The sequence below is a fragment of the Salmo salar genome, chromosome ssa25, assembly GCF_905237065.1.
Source record: "Salmo salar chromosome ssa25, Ssal_v3.1, whole genome shotgun sequence".
Lineage (NCBI taxonomy): Eukaryota > Metazoa > Chordata > Actinopteri > Salmoniformes > Salmonidae > Salmo > Salmo salar.
Window position 1 is genome coordinate 44079892 of NC_059466.1, and position 14237 is coordinate 44094128.

At 43.4% G+C, this 14237-nt stretch overlaps 1 protein-coding gene across 2 annotated transcripts in view; it reads left to right on the forward strand.

The window, feature by feature from the left end:
- Positions 1-242: 242 nt before the first annotated feature.
- LOC106586816 (neuronal membrane glycoprotein M6-b) overlaps positions 243-14237 on the forward strand; it is a 63342-nt gene continuing 49347 nt past the window's right edge. For both annotated transcript variants that reach the window (XM_014174497.2, XM_014174499.2), the window contains exon 1: positions 243-518. In XM_014174497.2, coding sequence (XP_014029972.1) covers positions 515-518 — 4 coding nt within the window. In that variant the 5' untranslated portion in view covers positions 243-514. The remainder of the gene's footprint in view (positions 519-14237) is intronic.

Below are 14237 nucleotides of genomic sequence, written 5' to 3' on the forward strand. Positions count from 1 at the left end.
GTCCTCTGAAGCGGGGCGAGGTGAGGGGCCCGAACATAGTGCTGTCCTGTCCTGGCTCTAAAAACATATTGTAATTTAGATCCTCTACTCTTTCTAAAGAACTATTTTAACTATACTGTATACAAGGATATGAATATGTATATATGAATAGTGTGTAAATAGTATTTTTGTTGTCTCTTGGTGTCTTTCCTATATATAACTCATATTTTATTTATTTGTTTTGTAATATCTTATATTGTTCTTGTCTAGTACTGTTTTATGTGAACCCCAGGAAGAGTAGCTGCTGCATGTGCAGTAGCTAATGGAGATCCTAATAAAGTAAACTAAACTAAACTAATCAATCCTACACACCAATCCTCCGGTGGTGACGTCAGTCAGCCTGTCTCCAAACGGGACGAAGCGCAGCAGCAACTCAGTGGACTAGTCTGGCGTTCGCTGTGCATCTCCGGACGCAACATTGCCCATTAGCTGAACTTTCAACAGACACCTCATCTTCAGAAACTGGGAAACAAAAATGGGTATGTTTCTATTTAAATATGAATTCATTTGTCTGTTTGAGTTAAAACTAACATTATAAAATTGCAACTTGTTCCATGCCTGTTCTGTTTGGTCCCCCCACTGAGCTTTCTCCGCACAAAGCGCATCTTAAATTGTCATGTTTACAATACGTTTCAACCCAATTCATTTTGATCTGACCGGGTTTGCTAGGCTATCAGCATTAAAGAGTAGTTGAACAACTTGTGCAACTTGATAAGAGGGAGATAAATCTGAAAGGATTTCCAAACAGTCAGCGCAGCTCGGTATGGGCTGAGTACTTCCAACAGGAGTTGATAACCCAAGTCACTATCAGCATGAGTATATATGATATATATATATATATTGATCCACATACTGCTCTTTTGTTTCTCAACTTCTAACAAAAAGGCTTATTGATCACAAATCCATGTTTATAATGACAACTTGAATGTTCCTGTGTAGATTGGTTTTGATGGAAACATGATATTGTTGATTGATTGGTCAGACAAATGAATTCTCCAATAGCCTATAGAAGTGCGTCAGATTGATGACTGATGTATCGAATGATTTGAGTGTGGTTTTTTTGCAGCTAAAGACATCTGTGTATGCAACTCAGTACAGCTGTTACTAATGAGTTTCAGAGTTGTATGGGCAGACAGTGGATGAGTTTCAGTTTTAGTTTATAGACAAAAACATCCATTATGCTGTGTCATTTGGTTATCAAAACAAACTTGGGAGTCCATAGACTCCATCATTTTCACCTTGTCTCAGTCTCTGGGCAAGTCACACTGTGGCGTGCCGTGCGATGTGAAGGGCTGAACTGGGACTGGGAGTAGTTATACTAGGGTGTAATTCCTGTGTCCCACTGGGCTCTCTGACTCAGTCCCAAGTGTTGTCCATCTGTGTTCCCAGCCACCCTGGGGATGCATGCCTGGGAGGAGAGAGCTAGCTAGGCGCCAATGCCACAGGTTCAGCAACATTCTTCTTAAAGGCTCCCAGCAGACTTATGAGCTTTGTGGCTGTAAGAGACTGTGTGCCAGATGGGACAGACAGTATAGAGGACTCTCAGTCGCCCCCATGTTGTCTAAACTGTTAAGCTGCAGTCATAGTCTTTTATGTTCATAATATCATGCACGGTCCTTCATTAACAGGAGTAGCATCATTCTCATTAATGCAGAAATAGACTGTTGACCCAATCCATTGTAGGTCTAATTCTTTGCTTTGTTTTCAGTATACCACAGTGATAACCAATAGTATTTTACTGGGTGAGCTGAGCCTTCCATCTTACAGTGATAGATGGGTTCTGAGAAAACCAATGGAATGGAGCTCTCCTGTTGATTTGTAATGGTGCAGCTGAGGCTATGGAGGGACTGGGAGGTGAGAACACTGACAGTGTGAGAATGTGTATCAACAGCATTCATTCATTTCCTCTGAATCTCCCACAGTGGACTCATTGTGCTCCTAATTTGGCCCCGCTCCTTTGTGTGTGACTTCAGTGGCTGTTGATGCAGAGGGAAGTTCACTGAATTGAAAGTTACAGAGTAGACAGACTCCCTGTAAGATAACACATTGCAGCCTCTCATCCTGTATCTCTCTCTCTCTCTCCCTCTCTAAGAGGATATTGACCATGTGCATTGTCCACTGCCTCAGGCTCTGTTCATATTCAAATCCTCTCAGTAGGACTTTAAGACAACAAGTCCCCTAGGAGGCATGGGAACAAGTAATCCGATTTATATTTACTTCAACCCACCATTGAGTGTAGTAGTGATTGCTGATGATTGCTGATGGTCTTCTTGTAATGAGGTATTGGTTGAACACGGGCACACCGGTAGCGTTTGCCGGCCAAAGGTACTTAGCACCTCTGAACAGAGTGCCAGCCGTAATTTGCAACCTGAGTGCAAACCGATTCTACCTGTAGATTTGTGCGAAAATGTCGTCAGTCAGACGTCCACCGGCAGGGTGGTCGCTAAAACACACCGCGCCGAACAAACGGCAGACCAACATTCGGTGCGGTGTGTGCCATCCATATAACACTGTCACCACGAGAACCACTAATAAGAAGTGAGCTTGCTGCCTGTAATGTGTTGATGACTATCATGATCACTGAAAAGTAGCAAACAAGCGTAAGGATCTCTCAAGTGGTTTTGATGGTTGAACTGTTTTCTTTCAGTGTAATGAATGTCTTACAGTTGTTCAGGGATACTTGTTGTTTTCCATGCTTCGTAGGAAAACACACTGAAGACTGCTGTAGATTAAATCAGGAATGCATGCATGTACTAGTGACTACACCCCAAAATAAACAGGATGACTTGAAGCCATGGAGAACAGATGATGCCTCTCAGAGATCAGACTGTAGATAACTGACAACTGTCTACAGTATATTTGATTCCCTCATCTCTTTCTCCTGGAGGTGGTGTCACATTTAAAACATTCCCCACTGTTTCTCTGATGCGTCTATGGTGTTAAATATGTACTATACCAGCGGATATACTGAGGATGTGGGAGGATCTGTATCTTGGCTCTGACTGGGGCCTGTGAAGCCCAAAGTGAGACTTGATTCAGCATGGAGTTAGATGTTCCCAATGTTCTGCAAACTTCTATTCAGCTCTAAAGTCAGGTGACATTCACCTGCCCACTTAGCATTGACCTCCATTGCTATGTACCTCCTCCATGCTAACAGCCCTGAGTAGTAGATTGCGAACTCATGCAGCACTAAACTATGGCCCCTTGGGAAATTAGCATGATCTAAACTATGTCCCCTTGGGAAATTAGCCTGATCTAAACTATGTCCCATTGGGAAATTAGCATGATCTAAACTATGGCCCATTGGGAAATTAGCACGATCTAAACTATGGCCCATTGGGAAATTAGCACGATCTAAACTATGGCCCATTGGGAAATTAGCATGATCTAAACTATGGCCCCTTGGGAAATTAGCATGATCTAAACTATGGCCCCTTGGGAAATTAGCATGATCTAAACTGTGGCCCCTTGGGAAATTAGCATGATCTAAACTGTGGCCCCTTGGGAAATTAGCATGATCTAAACTATGGCCCCTTGGGAAATTAGCATGATCTAAGAAAGAGAGGATAACTGATCATTCATGATATACAGCAGCTGAGAAAGTTATTTTTGTCTGCAATTGTAACGGCTGTCTGGAAGAGGGAACCAAGGTGCAGCAGAGGATGTGTTCATCATTAGAATTTTAATTTAAAAAACAAGAGAACACTACAAAATGAACAAAAATGACAGCAAACAGTCCTGTTAGGAAAATACCAAAACATAGAAAAAGGAACATAGAACGCCCACCCAATGTAACACCCTGGCCTAACCAAAATAAAGAACAAAAAAAACCCTCTCTATGGCCAGGGCGTTACAGTACCCCCCCCCCCCCCCAAAGGTGCCGCAAAACCTGACTCTGAAGGGGAGGGTCCGGGTGGGCCTTCTTACGGCGGTGGCTCAGGTGCGGGACGTGGCCTCTGCTCCACCCTTGGCGTCGCCCTCTTAGGTGGCGCACCTGGCCGCGCCGAAGGTCTGGTGGGCGACGCTGACTGCGCCCGGCTGGCGGGCGGCGATGGCTGCGCCCGGCTGGCGGGCGACCCTGGTTGCGCCCGGTGATGGTTGCGCCCGGCTGGCGGGCGACCCTGGCTGCGCCCGGCTGGCGGGCGTCCCTGGCGGCGCCGGCGGCACTGACCCAGGATTCACCAGGCTGGGGAGACATGATGGATGCCTGGCCCTAGGCGTAGGCACAGGACTCACCGGGCTGGCGGGCGGCTCTGACTGCTCTGGACAGGTGAGGCCCACTGGAGGCCTAGTCCTGGGAGGTGGCACAGGATGGACCAGGATGGGGAGACCCACTGGAGGCCTAGTCCTGGGAGGTGGCACAGGATGGACCAGGATGGGGAGACCCACTGGAGGCCTAGTCCTGGGAGGTGGCACAGGATGGACCAGGATGGGGAGACCCACTGGAGGCCTGGTCCTGGGATGTGGCACAGGATGGAGAGACCCACTGGAGGCCTGGTCCGAGGAGGAGGCACAGGATAAACCGGGCTGTGGGGGAGCACTGGAGTTCTGGTACGGACACTCTTTACCCACAATCCAGGCTGAATGCCCACTTTGGCCCGGCACGGGCGGAGAGCAGGCATTGGGCGAACTGGACCCTCCCAGCGCTCTGGAGACACAGTGCGCAACGCCGGCGCAGGATAACCTGGACCGAGGAGGCGCACTGGAGACCAGACGCGCTGAGCTGGCACCATCCGCCCTGGCTTGATGCCTGCACTCGCATGGCACTTGTGGGGGGCTGGTATGTAGCGCACCGGGCTTTGAACACGCACTGGAGACACCGTGCACTCCACAGCATAACACAGTGTCTTACCAGTACCACGCTGCTTCCGGTAAGCACGGGGAGTTGGCTTAGGTCTACTGGCTTAGGTCTACTCCGCCAATCTCCCCGTGTGCCCCCCCCCCAAAAAAAAATTGTGGGGCTGCCTCCCATGTCCGTTGCGCTCCCTCTCCTCATACCAGCGCCTCTCAGCTCTCGATCTCCCACTGTGGGCGGCGATAATCCCCAGCTTGAGCCCATGGTCCTTTCCCGTCCAGGATTTCCTCCCAAGTCCATGACTCCAGATAGCTTTTCTCCTGGTGCCTCTCCTTGTGCTGCTCCTTCCTCTGCTGCTTGGTCCGTTGTTGGTGGGTAATTCTGTAACGGCTGTCTGGAAGAGGGAACCAAGGTGCAGCAGAGGATGTGTTCATCATTAGAATTTTAATTAAAAAAACAAGAGAACACTACAAAATGAACAAAAACGACAGCAAACAGTCCTGTTAGGAAAATACTCAAAACAGAAACAATTACCCACAAAACCCAAAGGAAAAACATGCTCCTTATGTGTGACTCCCAATCAGCAACAACGAGCTTCAGCTGTGCCTGATTGGGAGCCACACACACAGCCCAAAACAAAGAAATACCAAAACATAGAAAAAGGAACATAGAACGCCCACCCAATGTAACACCCTGGCCTAACCAAAATAAAGAACAAAAAAAAAACTCTCTATGGCCAGGGCGTTACAGCAATACAGGGACCTAGGAGTGACTACTTGCTGTTTCATTATTTAAAGTACAGGTGGCATCAATATTTGTCTACCATTGCCACCTGTACTTTAAATAATGAAACAGCAAGTAGTCACTCCTAGGTCCCTGTATTGCAGACAAAAATGACTTTCTCAGCTGCTGTATATCATAAATGATCAGTTATCCTCTCTTTCTTAGATCACGATAATCTCCCAAGGGGACATAGTTTAGATCATGCTAATTTCCCAAGGGGCCATAGTTTAGATCATGCTAATTTCCCAAGGGGCCATAGTTTAGATCATGCTAATTTCCCAATGGGCCATAGTTTAGATCATGCTAATTTCCCAAGGGGCCACAGTTCAGATCATGCTAATTTCCCAAGGGGCCATAGTTTAGATCATGCTAATTTCCCAAGGGGCCATAGTTTAGATCATGCTAATTTCCCAAAGGGCCACAGTTTAGATCATGCTAATTTCCCAAGGGGCCATAGTTTAGATCATGCTAATTTCCCAATGGGCCATAGTAGGTTTATAGCGGTTCTGTAAGGAGAGAGGTGGAAGATGCCAAAAGGGGAAAGTCATAAGCTTGTCAATTTCTCTTTTATAGAGACAATTGTCAATATGAAAAAGAAATGAATAGGCTTGTGAGTTTTGAATTATATACTGGTTAGCATGTAGGGCTGTCTTGTGACTGCAGGAGTAAAGGCTAATCAAATACAGAAAATTATGGACTTACTTGACTCTGAACAGCTCGTCTCTGTTAGCTTTAGAGCGAGACATTGATAGCCAAAAAGAGAAGAAAAAAAATCCTGCATGGAAACTCTTGAACTCCTTAGTTTAAAAACAGTTTTTCTCTGCTGTTTACAGCCAGCACTCAACAAAATAGTTCTCTGGAAAGAGTGATTCACCACTGGCGTTAAACCTCGAGATCTAAACGGAGCTCCATTGTTTATGACTGTAATCTGAGAAAGAGATAAATATTCACTTGAACGCAAACCCAAATGAGTAATGTAATTTTGAAACTCTCGTTTGATGACTCATCTAATGAGTGCAGTTGTCTGTCATCGGATTGGTGTGCCTCTATTACTCAAGGTCTACAACTTGGTGATGTTTGACAATTTGTGTGAAACGTTGCTCGTCTCCCACAATCCCAATGCTGATGTCTCCATTGACTGTAATTTTAGAACGTCATTCTTCGCTGCACTGATACACTAAACATACATTGTGTTTATCTCTGCCTAATGAAATGGTCTATCCCAAACATATCTGAGGAACATAAATTGAGGGGATTAAGCTGCCTATCAATCACTGTTTTTGAAACCAGTGGACAGCCAGTGAAAAATGCGCTCTTATAACAGCTGCATAGTGCGGATCCCAGCCTATGGAATAAAAGTGGGGCTTTTGTTGCTCAATCTAATTCATGCTGATATAAAAATATATATCCATAGGCCTAATAGACACATTCTCAAACTTGTACACTTTTGATACACTTAAAGGGACAATCTGTAGTTGCTACATCCATTTTTTGGACTTAAAATTAGAAAAATAAATTAGATATATTAATGTAAAGATATAATTTAATCATGTTGTTATATGTAGTAGACGGCGATGGGTTAGAAGAAGCCTACATAACCAACCCATATAGTAAAATGTAACATCCATATATGGCCAGCCATGTGAACTTTCACATTGATGTATCCTGCAATAGATGTGTTTCAATTGGTAACATATATCTGTGTCTTCTTCTAATGCCTCTTAAGGGGAAATTATTCTAAAAGTAACTGAATGTAATCAGATTACGTTACTGAGTTTGGGTAATCCAAAAAGTTACGTTACTGATTACAATTTTGGACAGGTAACTAGTAACTAACGGATTACATTTAGAAATGTATATACACAGTGACCCTGTATTCTAAGCTGGACAAGAGGAAAGAAGAGGGAAAGGAGAGGGAAAGGAGAGGAGAGGGAAACAAGAGGGAAACGAGAGGGAAACGAGAGGGAAACGAGAGGAAACGAGAGGAAATGAGAGGAAATGAGAGGAGAGGAAAGGAGATAAAATGTAAGGAAATGAGAGGAAAGGAGATGAAAGGGGAGGAAATGAGAGGAAATTAGAGGAAATGTTCCATAGCTGTGAACGTCATGCCACTGGGCGAGTGTTTTCGCTCTCTGAATCAACGGCTTGTCAACCGATGCTTGAGCAATAACAGAGGGTGAGATAATGTTTCCCATGCTCTTAGTTGATTCAAGATGATCTCAGTTAGAGGTCGTGTGTGTAGGCAGGGTTGTGGAGTTACATGTAAGGGATGTGTATTTGAACCCAATAATGGTTGAATTCAAGAAGTTTAAGCTGCCTATCAATGACTGTTTTTGAAACCAGTGGACAGCCAGTGAATAATGTGCTCTTATAACAGCTGCATAGTGCGGATCCCAGCCTATGGAATAAAAGTGGGGCTTTTATTGCTCAATCTAATTCATGCTGATATAAAAATATATATCCATAGGCCTAATGGACACATTCTCAAACTCGCACATTTTTGATACACTTAAAGGGACAATCTGTAGTTGCTACATCCATTTTTGGACTGATAAATTAGATATATTAATGTAAAGATATAATTTAATCGTGTTGTTATATGTAGTAGACGGCGATGGGTTAGAAGAAGCCTACATAACCAACCCATAAAGTAAAATGTAACATCCATATATGGCCAGCCATGTGAACTTTCACATTGATGTATCCTGCAATAGATGTGTTTCAATTGGTAACATATATCTGTGTCTTCTTCTAATGCCTCTTAAGGGGAAATTAATCTAAAAGTAACTGAATGTAATCAGATTACATTACTGAGTTTGGATAATCCAAAAAGTTACGTTACTGATTACAATTTTGGACAGGTAACTAGTAACTGTAACGGATTACATTTAGAAAGTAACCTACCCAATCCTGTTAGGAGAGCACAGCTGGTCCCAGGCCTACTCCAGATGATGGAAACAGGAACTGGGGACAGCTCATAAATAACTTCAAATGCATATTTGTGTGAAGTCTGCAGAGATGCAGTTGGGCCTGTTTGCTGTTGAAATATCTGGAATTCTCACATGTGACCTATGTCGTTCCACCACCGGTGTAAGACTAATGTTACAAGGGATAATTACACATTACACATTTACTCAGTCACTCAACCATTTGGTTATGAAGTTTCATTAATCACAATATTGCCTGTTTTTTTTTTAATTATTATTTAGACATTGTCAGTGGCATTCACAGCATTTTTTGGGATGAGTTTAAATATGTGACAAACCGTCTCTTTTCGGTCTTATGTTCCAACATTTTAAATGGAGTCTTTTCATTGGATAAAAGTAGAGACTCGGAGCTTCAAAATGGCATATCACACACTGCAGTTGGAGGAAACATGGGGAAGTAATGCTGCTTTAAACGTTCCTAAACTTAGAATCCCATTTAGGAGAAAAAGGCATTTAAACATTTTTCCTGTGATTTTCACACTTGCTCTACATTAATACTTGGGAAACATATATTTAGAAAATTAATATTTTCACTAAATTGGCAAAATAGATTCTCTGAACATTATCTCACTAAGTTACCCCATTAGGCAAACCATTTACAGTATTAAATTGCCTATTGTTGTATAATAAAGATAACATTTCACATTGAACAGCTACAACGTTGTTCTTTGTTTACACCCATTTAGCATTGTTCACACCCTCTAAAGCCTTAGACCCACTCATCTCTTAAATAATTCACATTGGAACACATGTGAATGTGGCCATGTTCTAAAGCACTGAGATAGTGGTTAAAAAACGAAGAAAATATTTAAAAAATTAAATATTTTATCCACTTCAACTGCTGAAAGTAATAGCCTACAATTAGGAAAAAGTTAATACACACAAACACATAAAGGCTTAGGTAAAAACACTATCTCGACTAAGGCCTATATCATAAGATCCTTTGAGTAACTTTGATTCAGGTCATGTTATGATATGAACAACGGAATCTAGCTTGAGAGCATATTTATGTCCTGCCCTTTGGAGCAGGACATGTAATGTCCATGGGCTTTTCATTGCAAAAGTCCTGATATTCTCAAAAATATATGTTTACCGAGTTGTGTCCAGCCCAGGGGATGCTTTCACATCTCTGGGAGGAAGGACATCAACGTTGCACAGCTGCTAAAACCTGGTTCCATCTGAGTGAAAGTTCCTTGGCCACAACAACACCAGGCTCCAGACAATTACAGCTGTTAAGGAGGAAAGCAGACAAAATTAGACAAGACATTAAAACCTTGCATACCAAGCAATAAGCTCAAAGTACAAAGAGAAAATTCCTGAAGTGTTGCTTGTTCACCCTCCATCATCTCATTGTACTGGAGGCGGAGAGCAGGTTTATGCTGAAAGACAAATTCCAGAAAAATAGGTTAATACATCAATTAATTAGTGTCCAATAGCTTGTTATTGCCTGTTGACTACTACACCTATACCAAAATGCCCTGTACACACTTAACCTGCTTCCAGATCAAAAATGGCAAGGCAGACACAAGATAACTGGCTAGATTTAGCAAACATTTAGCTTCATAATTACCAGCTGGATAGATGTAAATGGTATTCATCTAGTTAGCCGGCTAGTTGAACAGGCCGAAAAACGACCTCGAAATCTATAATCCAATAGCTATCCACGATGAAATGATAGCTAAATAGCTAGCTAGCCAATTTAGCATGTCTCCCTATAATGTAATATGTAGTTTGATTAGCTTGGTAATCGATAAGCATTCGCACCACAGTGGCTATTTTTGGGAGCTATCTAGTTAAACATGACATACTGGCAAACATGAAAAAGATTGTCATCATGTCATGTGTAACCAATGTGAAATGGCTAGCTAGTTAGCGGGGTGCGCGCTAGTAGCGTTTCAATCGGTGACGTCACTCGCTCTGAGACCTTGAAGTAGTTGTTCCCCTTGCTCTGCAAGGGCTGTGGCTTTTGTGGAGCGATGGGTAACGATGCTTCGAGGGTGGCTGTTGTCGATGTGTGCAGAGGGTCCCTGGTTCAAGCCCAGGTAGGGGCGAGGAGAGGAACGGAAACAATACACATGCATGCCTTATCACATCAGCAATCAAAATTAACAGCTCAGCCCAGCTCAGCTAGCTAGCTGTCTTAACGTGTCTTTGCCCCGCAACGAACCATCTGTAAACAATGGCTCGTTGCAGGATGAAGCAAACTATAATGGTACCTGTATACAACTGTTTAGTTAGCTAGCTATATAGCTAACAATAGCTCCTGAGTTGCACAGTGGTCTAAGGCACTGCATCTCAGTGCTAGAGGCGTCACTACAGACACCCTGGTTCAAATCCAGGCTGTATCACAACCGGCTGTGATTGGGAGTCCCATAGGGCGGAGCACAATTGGCCCAGCGTCGTCCGGGTTTGGTTGGGGTAGGCCATCATTGTAAATAAGAATTTGTTCTTAACTGACTTGCCTGGTTAAATAAGACAAATGAAAACAACTTTTTATACAGTTGAGACAATAATGTATCTTGGCATTTTAACGGTAGACTCTTACAGGTGTATGGATTATGGTGAATCACTTTCAAAATAATCCCTCCCACTCGGCTTCAACCAGTCCAGACTGCTTTAGCCACAGAAGACAGAGCTGTGTCAATACCAGCAGCTCTATTCAGGACAACACTGGTATTGAAAGCTGTAGCTACACTTTGCATGTAGTCCATGATGAAAATATTAGTAAATCCAATGGATATTTCAAATATCCGTGGTAGCAGAGAGCAGGACGTGCCATTTGACAGATAAGCCTTGAGTTACAGAATGGACTCTCTTTCTCGTGAATGTCCCAGCCCCCTCATTATCTGAACTAATCATGGCTAGGCATAATTCTGTATTTTCTCAGTGTCTAAACACCTTCGTGATTTCACATTTTATTTATATTTACAGAGTAAATACAAGTTTGTTAGTAAGGCACATGAAAGTTTACATGTTCAATAAGGCATTTCTGGAAGAAAAAATATATAATTTGGATGTTTTTTTTTTTTATGTTCAAATGCCTCTTCTGTGAAGTTGTTACGTGCTACATACGCCCAGCTTTCTGCCATGGGTCACATACGCTGAATATCCATATTCATGAGTTATTTGTCATCCTAACTGAATGATTTCTGGTGCTCTCTCTATTTGGCAGAGGATCTGACCAATCTTCTTCGTCAATTAAACAGCAGATGAGTCCCACAAATCTTCTCAGACTATCTGAGCTGCTCTATGGTGAAACCACTTAGTCCAACCAAAAGACCACTGCTATTTTATCCCTTTCTCTTTCTCTCCCCATCTCTCTCTTTTCCTGTTCCACCTTCCCACCTCTCCTGCTGTCTCTCTCCTCCTCTTCTTTTGCTTCTCTCCTCTTCATTGCTCATTCTCTCCACGCATCCACACCTCTCTTGTCTTCTCTGTCTTCAGTGTGGCTGGTTGATTGCCCACCACCAACATTGCAGCTCTGTCTAAGCGCTCATGTTAATTTGTTGAGTTTAATAAGTCCTCCTCCGGTCACAAAGAGGACCGTTGTGTATTGTGAAATTAAATGATAGGAATAGAAGTTCCTGAGTGGGAATGCTTGCTCAAGCATGGCCCCTCCCCCTCACTTTTATTAAGGGCCTATTCACCATCCCACAGTGTGTGTGGGGGGGGGGGGATTCAATGCTCTGACCTCCAGAGTTCACCCTTGTTAGAGAGTTGTCACATTGCCACATGGTGCTGGAAACAGGATGGAATCTCAATGCCTTAAAATGTCCCAGATATGTAAATGATTACAGCCTGCCTCCTCCAGATTTGCTAGGAGCTGAACACTTGTTCCGTTTAACATGGTCGGTCATACTGAAGACCTTGTCGGTGTGATTTTTTTTGTTGAGTTTTTGTTATTGCACATTACCTACAAAGTTACGAAAGCTTTTTTACTATAGCCTTTTTATTAATTCAATGTGCATTATCATAATGCAAAGTACCTTATAAAATCATCAAACCCCTGGTGGGCAAAGTGTCTTCTGATACTTCTGACAGTGACTGCAGCCTAGCTGAGGGGGTAACCCTTTCCTGCCATCAACGACCAGAAATGCTGCTCTTTGGCCTCATGTGTGGAATGTTATTCATATTTTTCATAATTTCATAATTAATAAAAAACGAAGAAAATCCAGTGTTTCTATCTCAAACAGTTTGTTACATTTCAGTCTTCTGTGATGTATGTAAAGTGTAATATTGGGATGAAAACTCAAAATGTAATACATTTCAACTCTATATCTGACATGGTACAGGTGTGTGAGGTGTATACTTTTGTTTCAAAGTAGATTTGTTTTAGACTTCCAAGAATCACTCTGTGTGACCCTGATTTAGCCTGCTGCAGTAAAAGGATAAGGGATATTTGTCATCCCTGTCTGTGGACAACCACTCTGTGTCAGTGCGTTCCTGCACGCTAACATTTCCAGAAGGCCTATGTGAAATAATGGATCAGACTAGCAAACAGACAGAGAGCCGCAGAGAGACACACTGATGACATACATCCACAGCCTCTTTGAATAGCTGGGCCACTGTAGTGCGTTAGGATCTGCTGGGTCACTGTAGTGAGTTAGGATCTGCTGGGTCACTGTAGTGCGTTAGGATCTGCTGGGCCACTGTAGTGCATTAGGATCTGCTGGGTCACTGTAGTGAGTTAGGATCTGCTGGGTCACTGTAGTGCGTTAGGATCTGCTGGGCCACTGTAGTGAGTTAGGATCTGCTGGGTCACTGTAGTGAGTTAGGATCTGCTGGGCCACTGTAGTGCGTTAGGATCTGCTGGGTCACTGTAGTGCATTAGGATCTGCTGGGTCACTGTAGTGCGTTAGGATCTGCTGGGTCACTGTAGTGCGTTAGGATCTGCTGGGTCACTGTAGTGAGTTAGGATCTGCTGGGTCACTGTAGTGAGTTAGGATCTGCTGGGCCACTGTAGTGCGTTAGGATCTGCTGGGTCACTGTAGTGAGTTAGGATCTGCTGGGCCACTGTAGTGCATTAGGATCTGCTGGGTCACTGTAGTGCGTTAGGATCTGCTACTTGCAAATCAAATTACACAACACTGAAGAGAAAGAGAAACACATTTTCCATGAAACCATTTAGCTTCTCATACACTCTCTCCTCTGTCCATATTACACATGGGGACTGTACTAACTACATTTTCTATTTTTTATTTATCCATTATTTTACCAGGTAAGTTGACTGAGAACACATTCTCATTTACAGCAACAACCTGGGGAATAGTTTCAGGGGAGAGGAGGGGGATGAATGAGCCAATTGGAAACTGGGGATGATTAGTTGACCATGATGGTATGAGGGCCAGTTTGGGAAATTAGCCAGGACACCGGGGTTAACACCCCTACTCTTACAATAAGTGCCATGGGATCTTTAACGACCTCAGAGAGTCAGGACACCCGTTTAACGTCCCATCCGAAAGACAGCACTCTACACAAGGCAGTGTCCCCAATCACTGTCCTGGGGAATTGGGATATTTTCTAGACCAGAGGAAAGAGTGGCTCCAACTGGCCATCCAACACCACTTCCAGCAGCATCTGGTCTCCCATCCAGGACCAACCCTGCTTAGCTTCAGAAGCAAGCCAGCAGTGGT